The sequence below is a fragment of the Notolepis coatsorum genome, assembly GCF_963971535.1.
Source record: "Notolepis coatsorum genome assembly, chromosome: 15".
NCBI classification, from domain to species: Eukaryota; Metazoa; Chordata; class Actinopteri; order Aulopiformes; family Paralepididae; genus Notolepis; species Notolepis coatsorum.
Window position 1 is genome coordinate 68,352,538 of NC_140179.1, and position 23,306 is coordinate 68,375,843.

Consider the following 23,306-nt stretch of genomic DNA (forward strand, 5'->3'; position numbering starts at 1 on the left):
CTCTCCTCTCCTCTCCTCCTCCTCTCTCCCCTCCTCCCCCTCCCCTCCTCCCTCCTCTCTCTCCCTCCTACCCTCCCCTCCCTCTCTCCTCCTCTCCTCTCTCCTCCCTCCTCTCTCCTCTCCTCTCCTCCTCTCCTCCTCTCCCCTCCCTGCCCTTCTCTTCTCTTCTTCTTCTCTCTTTTTCTTCTCTTCTCTTTTCTTCTCTTCTCTTCTCTTCTCTTCTCTTCTCTTCTCTTCTCTTCTCTTCTTTCTCTTCTCTTCTCTTCTCTTCTCTTCTCTTCTCTTCTCTCTCTTCTCTTTCTCTCCTCTCCTCTCCTCTCTAGTTTGTGGCCTTTGCTTCTTTGTTCTTCATCCTGGTCTCCATCACCACCTTCTGCCTGGAAACTCACGAGGCTTTCAACACCATCGTCAACAAGACTGAGATGGTGCAGAATAATGACACCAGCCTGACGGAGCTGGGCCCGCAGTATGAGATCGAGACCGACCCAGCCCTTACTTAGTGGAAGGAGTCTGCGTCTTCTGGTTCACCATCGAGTTCCTGGCGCGGGTGACCTTCAGCCCGGACAAGCTGGAATTTGTGAAGAGCCTGCTCAACATAATTGACTTTGTGGCCATTCTGCCCTTCTATCTGGAGGTGGGGCTGAGCGGCTTGTCGTCAAGGCGGCCAAGGACGTGTTGGGGTTCCTCAGGGTGGTGCGCTTTGTCCGCATCCTGCGAATCTTCAAGCTGACACGTCACTTCGTGGGTCTGAGGGTGTTGGGCCACACGTTGAGGGCCAGCACCAATGAGTTCCTACTCCTCATCATCTTCCTGGCGCTGGGCGTGCTGATCTTCGCCACCATGATCTACTACGCCGAGCGCCTCGGCGCCACCCCAACGACCCACGGCCAGCGAGCACACCATGTTCAAGAACATCCCAATTGGCTTCCTGGTGGGCCGTCGTCACCATGACCACCCTCGGTTACGGCGACATGTACCCACAGACGTGGTCGGGCATGCTGGTGGGCGCCCTGTGCGCCTTGGCGGGCGTGCTGACGATAGCTATGCCCGTGCCCGTCATTGTCAATAACTTTGGGATGTACTACTCCCTGGCCATGGCCAAGCAGAAGCTGCCCAAGAAGAGGAAGAAGCACATCCCGCAGGTGGTGCAGGGGGGCTCCCCGACCTGCTGCAAGGCCGACCTGAACACCACCTGTAACAGCACGCAAGGGGACCCCTGCCACGTCAAGGGGAGCAGGGGACTACTGGAGCGCAACCGTTCAGGTAAGACATTTACATTTTACATTTAGTCATTTAGCTGACGCTTTTATCCAAAGCGACTTACAAGTTCTGTACGACAAGTCATCAGGAAGGGCACAGCTGAGTAACAATGTTCATCAAAGTGTTGAGTGCTACAGTGTAGGTTAGTATATTAGGACAAGTGCATGACAGTAAGGTTAGTTAGGGTTAGATTTTGTTATTATTTAAAAAAAAATATTTCAGATAGTGGTTGAAGAAGTGCTTCTTTAGTCGACGGCGAAAGATTGGACGGGTATCGGCTGTCCTAACTGTGGTGGGCAGTTAATTTCACCATTGTGGGGCAAGGACTGAGAAAATGCAGGTTCTCCTTGATGACCCTCCCGGAGCTCAGATAGGAGTGGGTCTGAGACGGCCAGAAGATGCGTAGGGGTCTTGACGGTGTGTAGTTAGAAGATGCAGAGCGTAGGGGTCTTGACGGTGTGTAGTTAGAAGATGCAGAGCGTAGGGGTCTTGACGGTGTGTAGTTAGAAGATGCAGAGCGTAGGGGTCTTGAGGTTGTGTAGTTAGAGACCATTGACCAGAGGTAGGTGGGAGCGGTTCCCTTTGCCGCACGGATGCTGACCACTGTGTGGCAGAGGGGGGAGGCGATTGTGAGCCGGGATATGTCAATGCTATTACACAAGGTTGGATCTCATCAGCACTGGCAAAAGAGCATTATTTATGTCCAGGCGGTAGGGGGGGGGGGGGGGGTGAGGGGGAATCCATATGGGATCTCAGGTGGAAAACACTGGCCACTTGATGGATTCTCCTCTGGGACCGCTAGAAATGGTTTCTCCCGCCCCCCTCGAGAGTCACCTCACCAGCACCACAGCGGCCTCCTCGTAAAAGATCGAGCGATTTTGCCTCGCGGCCTTTCCTCTCCGGCTGCCACAGCGATAAGGGAGGTGTCTTCGAGAGGGAGATGATTGCGTGATTGCTGTGAAATAATAAATTTTTATGACACGTCAGTCGGAGAAGGAGCATTCCCAGTGGCAAAGCCCTGCGTTGTTTTCTTTCTCCAGTAGGGAATGTTATTGTAGACCGTAGGTGGCTGTTTTCCACCCTCCAGGCTCATGTCAGTGATTTCCTCTGACATACACGATATTGATGGAAATCACTGTCGACCTGCCTGTATTCACTTTCTTTTCAATTACAACGTCGGTCCTCTATAGGAGGGGGATTCCCTGTGCTCTGGTTTAGTGACAGGTTATTTGTTTATTAGATATGAGATGCTTCCATGCAACGAGCCCAGAATAATTCAACCGTCGAAATGTATTCCGAAAATTATATTCACTCTGTTGCAGTGGAGGCTGGTGACCACATTTTTAGGTGAAGCACAAATTATTATATTATATATTAAATTATATTTTTAAAACATCCCCCACTGTGTGTCAGTGGTCAGTGGACACAGACGAAAACATAATATTAATATACACTATATATTAATATTAATACCAACACCAATCAATTAATTAATATTAATATCAATATACATACTAATATACTATCAATACTACTATTGAATATACATAAACTATTAATTTCATTTACACTATACATTTCATCAAACCAGCATGTCATGTCTCCTTTAACTGTGGGTGAAAGCGGTCCGAGAACTACAATGCCTGGCAATGTTTACTTCTGCATCTCACGCAACACACACAAGCCACCAGTCGTTTCAGACACAAACCCACACACAATGGACAAGATAGCAGTTCTCATTCATAAGAGCACACCAAAGTTCCACCACATGAATCTCACCGTGACAAATCAGCAGAGCCACAGAGGCACTAGATCAGCCGTGCATCAGCAAAGTACGCTAGCCTAGCCACAAGCTAGCGGCAACATTCATTCATTCATTCATTCATTCACCACTAACACAGTGCACATGCAAATATTATCTGCAGGCTGCATTAGCAGCCAGCAGCCAACGTGATACATTACATTGTGTTTATATGTGACATAGCCAAGTTAACAACGTTTCAATCCCTTAATCAAGTCTCTAAACAATTCGGCTGGCTAACGTTAGCCATCTGCAAAGTACGCTAGCCTAGCCACAAGCTAGCGGCAACATTCATTAATTTACACTAACACAGTGCACATGCAAATATTATCTGCAGGCTGCATTAGCAGCCAGCAGCCAACATGATACATTACATTGTGTGTATATGTGACATAGCCAAGTTAACAACGTTTTAATCCCTTAATTAAGTCTCTAAACAATTCGGCTGGCTAACTTTAGCCATCCGCAAAGTACGCTAGCCTAGCCACAAGCTAGCGGCAACATTCATTCATTTACACTAACACAGTGCACATGCAAATATTATCTGCAGGCTGCATTAGCAGCCAGCAGCCAACGTGATACATTACATTGTGTTTATGTGTGACATAGCCAAGTTAACAACGTTTCAATCCCTTAATCAAGTCTACTACAAGTATTGTTCTCTAAACAGTTAGCTAACGTTAGCATCAAGGCTACGCAGGCTTTCGTTTTACAAACACTACAACTTACTTTTTTCTGATCCAGGTGCATAAGTCCACTTCTACATGTTGCTCAGTTGCTGGTTTATACTTCGGTCCTAATGTTGGCGCAAAGTTTAATTTAGCCTACTGTGTGTACTGTAAACTACTAGCTTGCTAAGCTAGTAGCTAGCTACAAGTTAGCTTGCCTTCACAGTCCAAGATGGCACGTTCACGTCAACTACAACTACACTAGTCTTCAACTGAGATTAAAAAAATATATATATATCATCCAAGTAAACGATGCAGTGCACAACAATAAGTGAACAAGTGAATAAAGATCTTAAAATATGAATGATTATATTAGGCAAATGAATGTTCTTCAGGCAAATTGCACACATGAGATGATGGAACACAACTTTGACTAGAACACTGAAGCCAGTCCAGCTGCAGTTCCGCAGGTATTTTTGCCAGGCAGACTCTGATTGGATTTAAAAGGCTGCCAATCATTCATCCTCCATGTATTATTGGATTGTCAAGGCTGTCAATCATTCAACCCTCCTTCAATGGCAAGAGTTTAACTCCACAGACCGTGCTTGATGAAGTTAATAGCCTATTTTGATTGGCTATTATTTATTATTTATTTAACATTGGGTCAACCTGTGAAGTTATTCTGCACGCATATTACTGCAGTCATTACTGCAGTGCAGGCCTGCTCAGAGCTGTCAATTTTGGCCATTTTTGAAAGAAAAAAAATTCACATTTACAGAGGAAAACTTTTCTAATAAAAAAAAAAAATAATAATAATTAAAAAAAAAAAATATATATATATATATGTAAATTAATAATAATTATGAATTATGAGTGAATTTGTGTTTCACGTGTTGTCATAGAGAAACCTCCACTGCTCTGTTGTCATTTGAAATGTCGTGTTGAAATGTGCATATTCACACACATGCTACAATGGTGGTGACTAGAACTGATACACTACATATATCTTCCATTAGTAGCCTACTGTAGCGGCCAGCGCAGTCTTAACCTCCCAAATGCTGTGAAGTTCAAGTTTTGTGTTATTTGTCATATAAGGTACATGTACATTACAGTGAAATGCTTGGTTCTGTATGAGCCTCCTGAGATGCTTCATACAAAAAAAGAAAAAAGATTAAATGAGGTATGTAGTGCAAATCTTTTTTTTTCATCCACTTTTTCTCCCATTTTCTATTTTTCTCCCATCCCAATTTCGTATCGTCCAATTCAACCCTCCCCTGTCTCGAACGCTGTTTCATGCCTCCCACAAGCCGGCTGCAATGTGGACTAAGTCATACATTGCACGTGTTCCCTCCGGTACTCGAGGTAGCAGCCGTCGCATCTTTTCACCTGCACAGCGCGATCTTTCAGCGTCGAGGGTCTGCGCTTTTGGAGGGACGCCGCCCCCGTCGTTTCCTGATTCTACTGCGCAGGCGCACCAACCGACCTGTAGGAGTCGCTGTCCACAACGCCCGATCCCCACCCATCAGCTTCCCACCCCCTAATACTGCCAAATGTATTAGTATGAACGACCAGCAAAGCTGAATGCAATGCGGAGAGCTGGGCTCGAACCCAGCGTCTCCTGCATTGGTGGTGAGCGCCTTGCCCACTGTACCACCTAGCCGCCCAAGGATATATACTAGTTATAACTGTATATATTGTATAGTATACTATTGTATAGTAGTGTACATAAGACCCAGTGCCTCATCCGTAGCTTAACACTGTATCGCTCAGCATGTCTTTTACCATGCATTTTTTTTAAACTTTATGTACATTATACCTGTTATGTCTTATTCTTATTACTTGTATTATTGCACAATCGCTGCAGGCATGACCACCCGCATTTCACTGTATACCTTGTATGCCGTGACAAATAAAACTCTTGACTTGACTTGATTGGATTGTAAAGAGCACAGCGTGGGTGACTCTGTTGACCGGCATCCTCTCTATCGGGCTTGACCCCCGGCCCCTGCAGGAGACATTTTGGCACATGCTTTTTAATGCGGGACATTGTTTGATGTTTGTCCCGACTCGATCCCTGGAACACCCCCCTGCTCCCCCTCCCCCCACACACACACACCTACACACACACACACGCACGCACGCACGCACGCACACACGCACGCACGCACGCACGCACGCACGCACGCACGCACGCACTTACGCACGCACACACACACACACACACACACACACACACACACACACACACACACACACACACACACACACACACACACACACACACACACACATTTAGTCATTTAGCTAACACTTCTATCCAAAGCGACTTACAAATCGTGTACAACAAGCCAACAGGAGGGGTACACCTTTATTGATCCCCCTGGGGGAATATGTAGTAATAATATGTAGTATAGACATATTAGTAGCATAGTACATATTCAGATATTGATTGAAAAGGTGTCACCACCACCTCCATCACCACCATTACCTCCCTTTTCTCCCTCTCTGCCTCCACCCCTGCAGTTCTATCGGCGGACTGCAGCGGGGGGAGCGACCTGACCCTGTCCCCAGACGAGAGCGTCCCCATGCGCAGGGCCAGCACGCTGGGGCAGGACAGACGCAGCGCGGGGGGGACCTGCTTCCTGTTGGCTGCCAGTGACTACACTTGTCCCGCTGACAGAGGGATCCGTAAAACAGGTACACTTCCCCCTCTCAGGACAGCATGCATTTATAGAATAGAATAGAATAGAAATACTTTAATCATTCCGAGGGAAATGTGACACTACAAATCGCTCACAGTAAACATTTAGACATTTAGACGGAACAAAGTCACGAATAAGAATAACAAAACAAATTGCCTAAGAATAAGAATAAAATGGGCATAAGAATAAGATAATAACAATAGAGTATGTACCGGGATTCACATTTCGTATGTTATGTATATACATTCTAGTATAAAATATACAGTAAAAAATTTACAGCAAAAATATACAGAAGTATACAGTAAGTGTAATATTGAACAGTGTTGTTTTTAAAAGTAAGAGTCCAGGGAGATGGTAACTGTCACCCTGTGCTCAGTCTGTATGATTTACATTCATAATATTCAGTATACCTATTATAAGGTACATTTGTATGGCTTATCGATGATTATTTTGACCTAACAGTGAAACCGTGAATAAATTATCTGTAAATCTTGTGGGGCGGCGTGGCTCAGGGGTAGAGCGGGTCGTCCAATGATCGAAGGGTTGGTGGTTCGAATCCCGCTCAAACCCATGCCGTTGTGTCCTTGGACAAGACACTTAACCTACTTGCCTAGTATGAATGTGTATGCATGTGAATGAATGTTGGTGGTGGTCGGAGGGGCCGTAGGCGATGATTATTCGCCACGCTTCCATGAGTCTGCCTCAGGGCAGCTCTGGCTGCAATTGTAGCTTACCATCACCGGTATGACTGTGTATGAACGAATAATGGACTCTGTAAGCGCTCTGGGGTCACTGGGGTGTCACGAAGAGCGCTATATAAATCCAATCCATTATTATTATTATGCCATGCAAGACATTTCATGAAAGTTAAGTATCGTCGTCACTTCTTGTTTTGCCTATAAAGAGGCAGATGTTGTTGTCTGTAGGGGAATCGCGCTGAAGTACATGCATGTCGTTTATTGCTAAATGAACTGTTATGCCTTCATTAGTCACTGTTCATTATTCATACGTCTGGGTTCCATTTTCATCCCAAAGGGGCTTTCCAATAAATGTACCGTACAGTATGAGTCTGAGCGGTGAACAAACCTGACACATTTACACCAAAATACAACATATAAGAAGAAAAAAGAGAAAAAACATAGCTGCAAAGTGTTTGTGATAGGTCACTCCCATTGCCACGCCCCCTTTTAGTCAATTGGCATGAACACACACATACAGTACACGCCTTCACATATACATCGCTGACTCTCTGACTCTGATGTCCATGCCCAATTACAGCCTCCTAGTGTGAAACCTGTGGCCACTAGAGGGTGGGGAAATATTTGTGGACTGACCAACCAACCAACCAACCAACCAACCAACCAACCAACCCACCAATCGACAGAGTAAAACGATTCATACATCAGCCACGATTCTGATCCATTAATCAATAAGTGTTTGAATGAGACCAGAGATGGTTGATTTTCCAGCCGTATAGGAAGCTGTAGAGATGGGGCCTCTGGACATGGAGGGAGGTGGTTGCTGTGCCTGCTAGGCCAAAGGACAAAATCATCAACATATCGCTCCAAAAAGGTCAACTTTTCAGGAATTCAGAAAAACAGCCTCATTTTCAGATTGACATTCATCTATTTTTAAAAAGGTCTCACATTGCGGTTCCTCAATGGGTCTCATAGGCCATAATGGTCATGAAACAGGCTTGCATGAGAACCATGTAAAGGTTCATTCCCAGTAAAATAACAAGGAAATAAACAACACTGGAGATGAGAGGTTTTCATCCGACAGCGACCATATGTGACGACAGACAGGCGCGGAGGACTAATTGGTCTGCCGGTCCGCGATGGCGAGGGGCGAGAGTTTTCCCACGGTATTCCAGCGCATTGTCATCACAAACATCTCGGTGGACAAAAAATGGCCGGTGACGGTGACGAAATAACATGCGATACTCCGTGACCAATGAGATGTGTTTGTGGCATCGTGCCATGTTGGTAGGAAAGGAATGACGTAGGGCTGTACCAAATAGTTCAAAACGTCGAAGCAGGGGGGGGGGGCTTTGGGTGCCCAAGCACTTGCCCATGTGCCCCTTACATTAAAAAAATGAAGAAATAAAATTTAATTTCTAAATGTATTAGATTAGTATTTTTTGGTAAAGGGCAACCCATGGTCCTCATCAAGAATAATTAAAATAAGGGCGGCTAGGTGGCGCAGCTTGGCTGGTCGTTCATACTAATACAATTGGCAGTATCTGGGGGTGGGAAGCTGGTGGGTGGGGATCGGACGTTGTGGACAGCGACTCCTACAGGTCGGTTGGTGCGCCTGCGCAGTAGAATCAGGAAGCGACGAGGTCCCTCCCACGCAGACCCTCGCCGCTGAGAGATTGCGCTGTACAGGTGAAAAGATGCGACGGCTGCCTCCTTGAGTACCGGAGGGGACACGTGATGCAATGCTTCGTCCACATTGCAGCCGGCTTGTGGGAGGCATGGCCTAACAACGTTCGAGACAGGGGAGGGTAGAATTGGACAATACAAAATTGGGGAAGGGAGAAAAATAGAAAAAATGGGGAGAAAAAGTAGATAAAAGAAAAGAATAATTAAAATAATATTATAAATAAAAATAAATATTTGAATGCCTGTCTGTCTGAGGTGCATGGTTTTCTGTTGTGCGTGACACGTCACTCTTGGAATGACGGGCCCATTAGCCAATAGAAATCTATAATACATTTTGATAAATCCCAATCTATTCTAAGGCATAATTATATAGTATGATGCAGTTTGTTGTAAGTTACATTCTCTGAATATTGGTTGCTAATGCTATAGTTTGGCTGGTTACGTTACGCTGTAGTTGGTGTTCTAACATATTGATAAATGTGCCCTTTTTAAAATGGTAGCACCTGCCCCTTTCTCTGCACGGCCCTGCTAAAACCACAACATGTTCCTCCGCCCCGCTGGACATTCTGTACATCACGTTGTGGTTGGCTGACTGTCTGTCGTCAGATAGGTACTGCTGATGTATTAGTGTTGTTAAATATTTACCACTCTATTCAAAGAACCGCTTCTCATTGGAAAATATTAAGCTTTCAATTATGACATTTGGCTGCATGGATGACATTGGCATCACGTATGCAAATCAGCAGAGAGACTAAATCACATGCCCGTGTAGCCTGATAATGTCCTGTCCTTTGATTTATTAAAAAGAAAAAGGGGACATTACCACGTTTCACTAGGCTTGAAGTAAATTAAGTAGATCAAAGACCCTCGAAGGTCATTCAAGTTCAAGTTCAAGTTCAAGTTCTTTAATAGTTGTCATACAGAAGTACAGAATACTTTCATACAAAATGCTTCTTACTGTTACGCTCCAGAGACTGTGCTAGACAAGATAGTATCAAATAACATAATAACATAATATAGCATGAATTTAGAAGAAGAAAAATGAGGTCACAGTGTTCGGTATAGACATATGTACAATGTTCTGAGTTACCATATAATATACAATACACAATACTATGCAGTGTACTAATGTACAGTACTATCTAGTGCAAAGCAGAAATGGGATGAGGTACAATTTTAGGTACAATTTACAGTAAGGTGTACGAGTTGTAGTGCAATCCTTCATCCATAAATATAAAGTGTGGGGAGTGGGTGCTACAGTGTGTTTGTTTAAAGTGGGTGTGTGCTATAAAGTGTGTGGAGTGGGTGCTACAGTGTGTTTGTTTAAAGTGAGTGTGTGCGTGTGGATGTGTGTGCTATGTGCGTTTGGTGGTTGTTGTTGTGTAGTGTTCATTCATTGTTCGTTTAGCAGCCTGATGGCCTGGGGATAGAAGCTTCTTCTGAGTCTTTCTGTGCTCGCCTTGAGACTCCGGTATCGCTTGCCTGACCGCAGCAGTTCAAAGAGGCAGTTGTTCGGGTGACTGGAGTCTTTAATGATTCTCTTAGCCTTGCCCTTCATTCATGTGGATTAAGATTCCTAGGTCGCTAGATTGAAGTTTATAGATGCTTTCCTATAGGATTCCTACTGTATAACATTGAATGGATATTACTATTTATGTCCATAACCAGACAACATAGTGGTATTTGTATTCCTTCTGATAAAAAAAACTGACCTGCGGTAAGAAATCCAGGGTTTTTGTGTGTGTGTGTGTGTGTGTGTGTGTGTGTGTGTGTGTGTGTGTGTGTGTGTGTGTGTGTGTGTGTGTGTGTGTGTGTGTGTGTGTGTGTGTGTGTGTGTGTGTGTGTGTGTGTGTGTGTGTGTGTGTGTGTGTGTGTGTGTGTGTGTGTGTGTGTGTGCGTGCGTGCGTGCGTGCGTGCGTGCGTGCGTGCGTGCGTGCGTGCGTGCGTGCGTGCGTGCGTGCGTGCGTGTGTGTGTGTGACTGGAAAGGTCAGGCTGCTCAGCTCTGTGACCCCGGGCTAAAGGTCAGCATGAAATTAGCATCTACTGCACACAGTGTTGACGACGTTCATGGAAAAGCGATTTCATACCATTTCTAAGCCGTGCGAGATCCACATTATTAGACAAAGCCCAGAGAGAGAGAGAGCAGGGCATCGAGCCAATGCTATCAAGGTGGTATGTGTTCTGCAATGGAATAAATGCAGTAAGTATTATGCAGTGATATTTTAATATTTTCTGTTGCATTAAAACCATTTATGCAACATTTAGGGCCTAAAGCATCTCTGTTGGATTCATTTTTCCAAGTTATCTCTGCCATCTCAATTATTAATTCTGGGTTAATCTCTGTTAAACCCTGGCTAATTGCCTTCTATCAGAATTGAAATGGCTCTCCAGCAGGATGTCAGTCTCCTCTCTCTCTGGTAGTGCTACTCTACCTGCTCTTTGGCAGGTCACGCAGGGGTGTAAAAAGTACCCGGAAATTATACTTAAAGGAAAACGCCAACATTTTGGGAAATTAGCTTATTTGCGTGAAATCACTGAGCCCAGAGAGGAGTTGTTAGGCAAAAGAAAATTCCGAGTATATCTGCTTAGAAAACTAAAATGTCTAATTCAATTATTTTTTATTTCTCCACGTGGTAAATACACAGGTCACAACATGTTTACAGGAATTTGTATTTGTATTTGGAGTGTATTTCGTGACTGTTGGGAAGTAGGCTGGGAACTAGGCTGCTGGAGGAACCTACTTCCAGTGACTGACGCTAAGCTAGGCTAACGGTGCGGGCGTTCCCTAAGCCTAATGCATGCACAGAGATGAAAAAGGTATGTATCTTCTTGTCTAACTCCAGGGAAGATGGCAAATAAGCTAATTTCCCAAAATGTTGGCGTTTTCCTTATACTTAAGTGAAAGTATGGGTACCGTCTCAAAATCGTACACAAGTAAAAGTCAGAGTATCTGGCTAAAAACACACTTGAGTAAAAGTAAAAAAGTTTCTACTTTTAAATATACTTAAGTACTAAAAAGTAAAAGTAAAACCTTTTTTTCTGACTGTCTATTCTTCTGATAGCAGGTGTTTAATCAAAGATCCCTGCTTTCTAGTCTTGCACAAGGACCAATCAGCATGGGTATTGGCGGGTTCATTTTCCATTGATGGGGATTTGATTGGCTGTTTTTAAATAAAGAGCGGCCGCAGGATTAATAACGTTAACGTTAGTTTGGCCAGAGAAACAAATATACTAATTAATGGTTGGACCTGCGAGATTTGTACTTTGCACTTTGTAGGTCTGCATTTTAAATGTAAGGAGTAAAAAGTATGTTTTTCCCCCCTGAAATGTAATTGAGTAAAAAATATTATAAAATTGTATACAGTATACAAACCTAATAATACTTGAGTAAAGTACAAATCCCCAAAAACAGTACTTAAGTATTGTAACGAAGTACAATTACTCAAGTACTTTACACCCCTGGGCAGGTGTTATCCAATTATACCATGAGAGTGCCACTCAAGTAATTTGCAGGTGCAATTCAAATACTGAACTAATGCTGTCCCTTTGACATAATAGCATTAGCAGTATTATGAGATAAATAGTCTGACTGAAAGGATATCGACCGCGCATTTCAGAACTTCCTTCCGCCCAAGTCTTGTCTCCATCCCGCTCTCCATGTTGCTGTTTTCAGCATCCCCTCATGCACAACAGTGACAAGCACTCCAGCTAGCTAGCTACATGCTTTGGAAATCGTGATGTGGATTGTTTTAAAATCTGCTATCTAAAAGGGCCGTTCTTACTATTTTGCAAGGGAACCGGTGAGCTTGGAGCAGTTCATGCCTACTATTGACAATTCTAATTGGTGAAATACAAACAATAATGGAAAGTCTTTTCCCGCCAGCTAGTGCAGAATGATAATGGAATCGATAATGAATCGAGATCGCGATAATTTTTCGATTAATCGTGCAGCCCCAGTTCAGACCCTTCTCCTGTGCTGGCACAGCGCTAACATAGTGTGGAGAGAGGTATAGCTAAGCGAGGCTATAAGGTAAATGATCCTGTGGTGATGGCCATACTGTATGAACAACAAAGCTATTCAACAATAATGTTCTGTATCGTATCGCTCTCGCTCGGCATCGCTCTCTGCACTATCTCGCATACGTGCACGCGCACTGAATAAAGACCACAATGTACCTTTAATCCCAATATTCGTCTGACCACACCCCTATCAGCTTACCCATATAAGCAGGGGTGGGGCCACCCACTCTCCTCCTTCTCGCTTTCACCACAAGGAAGAAGTGCCTCGGTAGATCCCCACACTTGACACCATGATGGAAGAAAGGTTTAGGAGCAGCTTTGGGAAACAAGGATACGTTGACATCATATCTTTATTTTCTCTCTCACTATTTTCGAGAAAATACGGCGATATTGTCTTCGTACTGGAGTGTCTGGAAGATGATGATCATTCTAAAAACCCTCCACCGGTTTTCGTATTGGGAGCACGCCGCTGCATGCTTCTCAACTGCAGTTCCTTGCTGTGTTTGTTGGGGTGAAACCTGTCAGGCCACAGCTGAACTGTCGGACATGCCGCTGTTGTGAGAAGCGGTGCGTTCCAGGTTGGGTGAGTAGTGTTTGCTGGCGGGCTCCACTTGTCTGTTAGTGCTATGGGGGCTACTTGACAAAGTTTATGGAAACCGGCCCCAGGCTAGGGTCCTTTGTTCAGCCACCTAGGCGACAGAAGACCTTGGTCTGAAGACCATTATAGTTTTAACTAGTGGGCCGCGACCATTGACACTGGTGATCCCTGTGTGTTCTGGACGAGTCACCGTGTTAAGGCCCCATCTTTCATATCCAAATGAGAGTATTCCTTCACGAGGGGATATGTGCATGTAATGTGCGATAGCGGCAGATTCATGTTCAAAGTCAGCTACACAGGCCAGTTGGTACTGTGCTGATTCCGTCGGATGTGGTAAAGTCACCGTTGTGAAGCGGTGTTGACATCTTGTTTTCTCTTTTCTCTTAAAAAGTGAGGAGAGGTTCAGAACGGCGGCCTGTCTGGGTGAGTGTTATGTCATTGTTTACATGTTCATAGCTTACGGTTAGCCAGTCAGCTGTTAACTGCTGCGTTAGCCTGCTGGATCGCTGCATGGCCTGCTTAGGGCCTACTATTAGCCAGTCAGCTGTTAGCTGCGGGGCTAGCATGTCGTGGTCGCTAGGTAACGTTAGCTTGCTGCTATGGCCATGGCCTGGCGCGGGGTAGCTTAGCTTCTCGCGCGCCGCCGTGAGCTCGCTTCTGATCGCGTGCGTCGTTAGATCGGCGTCTCGCGAGCAGAAGCAGTAGCACCCGAACGGTTGGAGCGGCCGTTAGCTTGATGCTAGTCTGTTGAACGTGCTTTGATTTTAACATGTTTTACACTCTTGACCACGACGTCATCCTTGACAGGGGATGTTTTCGTCGACCCTGCCCTGAGCCAGGACGGCAAGGTTGCATCAACAGGGGACTGTAGTGCGGGTTGGGGCGGTGACGCTGCCCAGTTCGGACAACACAGGAGCGGCTGTGTTTCCTACGGTGTCTGTGACTGCACTTCGCTGATCTGCGTTCCGGGTAGGAACGGGGTTGACCAGACCTCATAACACGTCTTCTGGTTTTACTTTGCTAAATGTATTGTGAATAACGGTGTTTTTCCCAAAACGTGTGTTGCTACAATGCATTTAGGATACGTTGCGGGTTATGTGTGAGCTGTTTTTGTCACTGGCAGTTAGCTTCTCCGTGCAAACGGGATGTAATGATCTGGTTGTTGTGTGAGAAACACGGCCGTGTACTCACAACTAAGGTAACTAACCTATGAAGCTATGCTTGGTGACAAGTGAGTAAAAGAATGTTCTTTCTCAGACTGTAATGACAATGAACAGTGTGTTCACACATTAACAGGTTTTCCTGTTTTAACTGGCCGTATTGAGGGTAAAATAGGAGGATTGTGTTTCCCCCCCGGTTCCCTGGGGACTTTTTCATCCTCCTATCAGACATGTTGTGCATTAATTGTGTCTTTTGTGTGGTAGGGATACGATGTAACTCTTAGCTTGATTGCTGAGGTTGTGCTAAATCTGCTGGAGAAACTTATTTCCTAAAGGGAAATTGGTTTGGTTGCTGTCATGTGTGCTTAGCAAGGCCTGTGGTTGATACTAATCAAGAATGATGTATTCTCTCATTGTGAAAAAAACGGCGTTCCTCTGTTGAGTGTTTTTGCCATTTTTTGTAGGTGATGATGGGTTGTGTGTGTCATGTGACCTACAACTGGGTTGTACTGGCCACAGAAGCACATGTGTATGTTGGACCGGGGTTCTTAGAGCCCTCTCTATTCTGTGTTTTTCCTTAGTAAAAATCAGATAGCAGGTTAGCTCATGCGCTGTGTGGAGCTGTGAAACGCTTCATAGAGCTGACTATGACTGTGTCATATTCTCTTTTTGTCGTTACATCGTATCATGGGTGTGGGGTCGTAAAGGGGTGAACTGGTAACCTTTCCTCTCCCCATTGTTCTGTCGGTCAGGGGTACACCCCCTGTCCTTCAAGGTTCCCGTCACGTGGCGGTTCGGCACGTTACGGGGGGGGGGGGGGGGGGGGGGGGGAGGGAGTTCCTGGTCCCACGGCCTGGTATATTGGGCGTGTGCACCGCAGGAATTCCCCCGCCATAGAGTACGTCACCGTGCGCGTCTCTGTTGGTAGGACTTCCGTGTGCTGTTCAGGTCCATGTGATGGATCTGTTTTCAGGGGGGGTGGTCAGGGCTCCTCCTCACCAAGCGCCTATTCAGGCCTTCTGTGAGTTCGGACTCCTTCTTCCATGTGAGGAAGCCTCCATCAGAGTACAGAGCCTTCCTCCTCAGATTGTCAAAGTGAGTGGACCCTCTAGAAGGGTCCTTTTCTATTGTATGTATATTCGATTCAATTCGTTTATTGAGTGTGTATGGGTTCAGTGCCTCTTCCCCGGAGGCCCTAAAACCAGTTTTTTACATGGCTCAAGGTGCAATATATTCTTTTCAATCTGTACAGCTCGCGTGGGAAGTCTCTCTGGGGATCCCCGTCTCTTTCCTATGGGAGGGTGGTGGGATGTAAAAATGTGAAATTTTTTTACCCCGGCTGTGTAGACTGGGATACATACTGTTGATGCTTCCTTCTTTCTATTCCAGAAGTGTTGGAGTTAGGGAGTGTCACACCCCTCTTGTCGTTCCCCTGGGCGCCTTGGGGATTCAATGACAGGTCTAAATAGCCTGTTCATTGATGGGGGTGTGTCCCGACGCACGTATAGTGCTAGCTCGCTGTAAACAGGCGATTGACTGGCACGCCTTGGTTGCTTGTGGTTGAAACAGCGTTTTTATAAAGCAACTGAGATGGGGGTTTTTCCTCTTCCGACGACCACATCCCATGACCTGGGTGGGTTGTCGACGGATTCTCGTTCATGTCTGGGGGATGATGACGGGATGGATCTGAACATATGTGGTGGGGTCTCACGCCCTTGGGGTGGGCCACCAGGCGCGGTTCGTCCGAACGTCTGGGTGGCGCCTTCTTTTCATGTTAAGATCAACACGCATATCTGCCCTTCTCCTGGAGTAGGCATGTCGGCGTGGTTAGGGCACGGGACTGGTTCTGGTCACGCTGGTCCAGATCAGTTGAACCCGTTGTCCGCCGGGGATGCAGATCTGCTGTTCTGGTACCCTGAGGGACTTGGGCTTTTTTCAGGGGGAAAAATGCCAGGTCGGTCTGGGTGTCACAGGGTTAAGCGCTATGGAGACCCTGGTTGGGTATGTTTTTACTCAGCACTGTCGTCATGGCTTACAGCCATGCCATTCTGTACGCGCTCGATCTCGTCGGATCTCGGCCGCTACACAGGTTGGTCCTGGTTAGTACTTGGTTGGGAGACCGCCGGGGAATACCAGGTACGGTGTGCTTAGGGGCTGGTTCTCCATTATTTTTCGCTCCTCTCTCACGCATGGCGAAGAGGGGCCTGTGGGGGTGGTTTTTTGACCTCCTCTGGTGACCCTGTGCTTCCCGTACCGCCAGGCCCGGTCCGAAGTGATGTTTGCGACCCGTAGGCCTGGGTTAACCCTTTTTGGAAACTGAAACACTTGTACTGCGGTATAGCCGGTGTATACCCGCAGGTGTGTTTTGGAGTTTTTTTCTTGAGGGGTTATAGGAACAACCACCGCATTGGGTAACACCGAGGTGGTTGATTCCCTGGTGTGTTGGAGCAGTGTCAACTCCCGGGTTCACCGTTTGAGGGTGCCCCTGCACGTTCATGACGTCTGCCAATCGTGTCAGCCTTCTCTGCCTCGACCCCTCTGGGTGGGGGTTTTTAAATGGAGGCTTGGTCATGCAACACCGCCAGCTTACGCTCCTTCCGCCGGGGCGGCTGTGTTCAGCTGTCCCCTCTGGCGCCTGTCTCGTCCGCAGTCTCCAGGCTAGGGTTAACAGCCTGTTGCCTGGTTTTTCCCCGGTGCGCTGCCTGCTTCCGTTGGTTAACCTTTTTTGTGTGCTTACGGCCATGCTGACTGCCTGTTCTGCAGGGTCAGTGTGCCAGGCGGTGTACTATTGGGGGGACAGGGCCCGCTCGGCTTACGGCCATACCAACCTGAACACGCCCGATTTCGTCCGATCCCGGAAGCTAAGCAGGTTCTGGCCTGGTTAGTACTTGGATGGGATTCCGCCTGGGAATACCAGGTGCAGTAACTGAGGGGCCTTTGTCCGAATACGCTGGCGATGTGGGGGGCGGGGCACTACGTGCCCACCTGGTGGGGTCTTGATGCTGGCATCATGGACTTCTCCGGGCCCCCATTCTAGGGAGTCCAGTCCTTTTGGTGGGTCTGGGTCTTCCTTCGTGCTCCGCTGCTACGGCCTTGCCACGGGGTTGGGTTTGCCCTTGACCCCGTGATTCTGGGGGCAGTAACGAGGTTGTTCCTCCGTTCGTTCCCGGGTGGCATGCGGGTTGTGCGTGTGTGTAGTCGTGGGGTCAAGCCACGGTCTGCTCACCCTGTGCGTTGAGTTGCTTGAGTGCCTCTTCGCACGGTCGGGTCCGTCGCCCTCCCGTGAAGCCCCTAATAGGGGGGGTGCCCGCCATTAGGGTGGGTCGGGGGGGCTCGGCCCTCCCTGTTCTGATGGTTTGTGGGGGGCTGTCAGCGGGGTGTATTTGTCGGCCGTTGGCTCTCGCTCGGCCTCCCTTGTGCAGAGAGCGATGCCGAGCGAGAGCGATACGATACAGAACGTTAGGTTATGACTATAACCAAGTTCTGTTAGTATAGCGACGCTCGGCATCCGACGCCGCTGCAGCCTTTGACCTCGCCTTGTGGCGAAAGCTTGGGAAGGAGGAGAGTGGGTGGCCCCACCCCTGCTTATATGGGTAAGCTGATAGGGGTGTGGTCAGACGAATATTGGGATTAAAGGTACATTGTGGTCTTTATTCAGTGCGCATGCACGTATGCGAGATAGTGCAGAGAGCGATGCAGAGCGTCGCTATACTAACAGAACTTGGTTATAGTCATAACCTAACGTTAATGTGCACAAATGCAGTCTCCCTTTTTCATCACAGAACTATGTAAATCTGTGTAAAATAAGTGTCCGCAGAGAACAGAGAATCCGCCTATTTAATGTCCCCTTGCATGCTGCCTGAGCACGATGCTTGGAGACTCACTTTGAGTGACCCGCTCCCGACCATTACGCAGTGAGGAACCTCACACTGACGGGGTTTATTTCCCTTCTGTGTAGGCGAGCATCTAGCTGTGACATCAGATCCACTGTTTCGGTCGGCGGTCGCCGCCACACTGAGGTTCATGCATTAAACATGGGGTCCTTTTCTTCTCTGCGCGCTACCTGTTGGCATGGAGCCAGGCCGCCCCTTTGTTCAGTCTGTGAGGCGCGGGGGTTTGAAGAAGGCCTGGCTTCATTACACCCTCCGTCTCTCTCTCCCCGTGATACAAACGGTGGTTGGGTATCCAGTATGGTAATGAGGCCACATCTCCATTTGCTCTCTCTCTCCCGCTCTCTCATCTGGGTTTATGGAAGCTGATTAGCAAGCTCTGTTAACGGTCTGGTTGGTTTTGGCGCTGGTTTATTCGGTACAAACAACAATAAAAACAAAAAAACAGAAATACAAACTATTAAAACACGTTGTTTTACACTGAATACATCAATGGAACTCACGTGTTGCATCTTTCCATACTTCAGTGAATTTGTTAAATTCCTCAGTATCATCATCATCATCATCATCATCATCATCATCATCATCATCATCATCATCATCATCATCATCATCATCATCATCACCATCACCACCACTACTTTTGATGTATACATACATAAGCACAGCCTAAATATATGCTGTATTTGTATAAAAGTGTTTAATTTCCATCCTTTACTCTTAATCTACTATATATATATATACTGTAGATAATAGCATTCTCTACTATTAACAGAAGGTGCCACTGCCAAAATATTAATGAATGACTTATCCATGCACTAGTAATGATGATTACTACTGATCACATGATATCATGCTTTTATCAATTCCATGTGACAGAAAACTCTAATAATGCGATTGGAGAAAGCAATCACATGTGGAAGGATTGGTGGAAGGAAACAAACTTCAGTTTCAGAAGTGGGAACAAAAAAACACTTTTTCACAGGTTTTAGTTAAAAGGTTAAGTTGACATGGCTAGTTGTCTACAATAATAAAACAATTTATTTTATATATATATTTATATGTATAATATATATTTTATTAAAAAATACGGTTCAACCTTTTAGGTGTTCATCAGGATGCAAATGGAAGAACAGTCATCAAGCAGAAACTTTATAAACATGGCTGGGGATGTCACCCAATCCATGGTCGAAACCGGTTTGTACCATTGTACACAACTAGCCATGTCAAAATAAAGTTTTAAACAGAACACATAACGAGTGGCTGAAGTTTATTTCCTTGTGATGATCTCGAACCCTTTTTCCTCCAAGAGCAGCTGCGTTTTCCTTGAATAATACATAATAAATTACATAATAAAGATCAGTCCTTGATCACACCACTACCTCCTTTCATAGTTTTTTTTTATCCACTTTTTCTCCCATTTTCTATATTTTCTCCCATCCCAATTTCGTATCATCCAATTCAACCCTCCCCTGTCACGAACGCTGTTTCTTGCCTCCCACAAGCCGGCTGCAATGTGGACTAAGTCATACATAGCACAAGTCCCCTCCGGTACTTGAGGTAACAGCAGTCGCATCTTTTCACCTGCGCAGCTCGATCTCTCAGTGGCGAGGAGTAACGCGTGGGAGGCTCACGCTGCCCCCGACACTTCCTGATTCTACTGCGCAGGCGCACCAACCGACCTGTAGGAGTCGCTGTCCACAACGCCCGATCCCCACCCATCAGTTTCCCACCCCCTAATACGGCCAATGTGTATTAGTACGGACAACCAGCTAAACTGAAAGCAAATGTGGAGCGCTGGGCTCGAACAGGCAAGCCCAGCGTCTCCAGATTTCGTGGCGAGCGCCTTGCCCACTACGCCACGTAGCCGCCCTACCTCCTTTCATAGTTAAAGGGATGGTTCTGATTCTTGGACCACTAGCCATATATCTTACTTACCAACGATGATGTTGATCGGTAGAGTCCCTTCTCAGCACAACCCATGCTGTTCCTCATTACTAGCTCCGGATAGTTGACCATAAACCAATGCAAAGTCAATGGGGTCACACTCCTGTCTGTACAAGCCGACTTGAGGTTCACAGAAATGTACTCCACAGTGCATACAAATTCGATTTTCAGTCGTCTTCAGTCAGCTTGTACACACAGGAGCTTGACCCCATTGACTTTGGACTGGTTTGTGGCTAAATATCCAGAGCTAGTATGAGAAACAGCGTGGATTGTGCTGAGAAAGGACTCTAAGAAATAGGGAACTATCCCTTTAACATTAGTACTAATTTGACTGATGAACTGGGTGGGAGATGTTGGTACATTCACTCACTATGGCTCTGTCTCACTCCTTCCTGTTTCTTGTCTCGGTTCACTTGGCTGGCTTGGACTTGGGACGTTGACCGTGTGCCTGCCTGCCTGCCTGCCTGCCTGCCTGCCTGCCTGCCTGCCTGCCTGCCTGCCTGCCTGCCTGCCTGCCTGCCTGCCTGCCTGCCTGCCTGCCTGCCTGCCTGCCTGCCTGCCTGCCTGCCTGTGTGTGTTCATGTCCTGTTCCTGATCAACCACCACCACCACCACCTTCACCTCTCTGTCACACCCCATCTGAAGGCTATGAGAAATCCCGGAGTTTAAACAACATAGTGGGCATGACAGGGATGGGCGGTAGCGCCCTGCGGTCGTCTCCTGTGACCTCACCCTACGGCTCCCCCTGCCCGCTGAGGCGCTCGCGCTCCCCCATCCCCTCCTACCTGTGAGAGTTGGCACCCTGCAGGTCTTTATGTCCCTCAACAAGCCAACCGTAACCCTACCGGTGAGAAGCTTGGCCCCAGTTGGCCCCTGCAGGTCCTTATGTCAAGCAAGCCAACCGTCACCAAACGCAATGTCACAGCGGTGACGTACAAGCACCAGTACTAAGGTCCTGGCACCAGGTCCTACAGATGTCCCCATGTGTGTCCCTCGTGCGCTCTATGTATCACCAGCTGTCGTCAATCTGTCATCACCCCCAGCTGTTGCCTATTGTCATTACCACCCTGTGTAATTACGTTCTATTCCCCCCAGTCAGTCAGTGCTCGTACCTCAGTCTGTTCCGCAGTCTGTTCCGTCCCTAGCCGCCGCTAGTCCTCTGCATGCTACAGAAACTTCAGAGCAACTGCAACACAACATCGGCGCGATTTCAGCGCGGTTGTTTTAGAGGGTCTTGTAGACTGTGTTGCTTGGACGTTGCGTACATGTCCACCAAATCTAACCTAAACAACCGTTGCGTTGATATTGCGTAGCAGTGATTGGTTGGTTAGCGAATGGGGGCGGGGCTGTCATAGAATAATATTAGTCCAGCAGAGAATAACATCCTCCATTGTTGTAGCCAGCGTTGACGCTAAATAATTAGCGTCACATAGCTCGCCTTTTTCTGAAAACCCAAGCACATTGTTCCATAGCATACGCCTTCAGTTGATCATGACAAATCCTCTCTTACCTTGACGATTAAAAAGCCTCCATAATTTAGTAAATAAAGCTGTAGCCAGCCAGCTAGCATTGGGTCTATTCAAAATGCTATCCACATTAGCTACATAGCTAACCAAGTAAATACAATGGTATCCGTCCTGAGGTAACGTTAAATACAACGTTTGCTAGTCGAAATGACTGGACACACACAGGGACAAGTTAAACATCAATCAATTAATTTATTCCAATAGGTAGTTTGAGCTGCATGTGAGCCGAGGTCCTCTCCATTGGAAACTAATGATGTTACGGTAACGTTAGCTCGAAAAGCACAGAAAGTTAAGCTGCTAGCAACAGACACTATAACACTTCCGGTCAGGGGTTTTCAAAATAAAAGAGCAACGTCTAAAATCACCGGAAATACGTTTATTTTGTACATTATCTAACGTTAACACGAACCTAAACTAACTTTAGTTAAACTAACTTTGCGCGTCGATGTTGCAGAAGCATAAAGGCAGAGTGTCTAAAACACCGTTGCTTTGTCGATGTTGTGTTGCAGTTGCTTTGAAGTTTCTGTAGCATGCAGAGGCCTTTAGTAGTTCTATCTGCCTGTCTGTCTTCAGTTCTAGTAGCCAGTAAGCTCTGTTGACCTGTATCCTGCCTGCCTGTCCTCCAAAATAAGCCCTTTGGTGTTATAGTATATTTGATTTGATTTGATTTTTATTACGGATCCCCATTAGCTGGTGCCATAGCAACCAGCTAGTCTTCCTGGGGTCCACACAAAAAAAACATACAAAAACAATTATTATTGCAAAACAAAATTATTAAAAGTCAGTACTCAACACACAATGCATAATGAAACTAACAATTAAGATGGCAACAATTACATGCAAGCACAGAAACAGAAAACAAAAAACAAAACAAAATACTGTACTTTAAGGTGTTAAATACAATTTAAGATTATTTTAAAAAGTGAATCTACTGTAAATGCAGCAGAGGTTTTGAAACAGGTTATTCCAAAGAGCTCTAAAAATAAAAGATCTCCTTATAGTATATGTCGCTGTAGTAGTTGTGAGTAGTGGTTAAGTACTTAACTATACAGCCGGGACTCTTATTAGTGGCTTCGGCTACCGGAGCGAATCCTCCGTTAACTCCCTTCCTCGAAGGCGGACTTGGGAGAGCTGGCATCATAAAATAACCTCCTGTGTCCTTCAGCATTGTTGTTTTTATTTTTTATTTTTTGAATTGCAATAAAAACGAGGCTTTCAAAAGTAGCAGCCATAAATAAAAACATAAAAAATAAAAAGAACGTATAAATAATCATGGATATTAGATGTTGCTATATTTAGATACGTTGAAAGAAATATGTGCTTCCAAAAAAATTATAAAAAAGAAAGAA

General features: G+C 46.1%; 1 protein-coding gene across 1 annotated transcript in view; it reads left to right on the forward strand.

Annotated features, from left to right (window-relative positions):
- Positions 1-21,222, forward strand: part of kcnc2 (potassium voltage-gated channel, Shaw-related subfamily, member 2) — a gene marked incomplete at both ends in the record, with an annotated part of 184,148 nt that extends 162,926 nt beyond the window's left edge. The window contains 7 exon segments of the mRNA XM_084330340.1: positions 324-495; positions 498-653; positions 656-878; positions 880-928; positions 930-1,263; positions 6,253-6,426; positions 21,077-21,222. Of these exon segments, the coding sequence (XP_084186466.1) occupies positions 324-495; positions 498-653; positions 656-878; positions 880-928; positions 930-1,263; positions 6,253-6,426; positions 21,077-21,222 (1,254 nt within the window).
- Positions 21,223-23,306: the final 2,084 nt, after the last annotated feature.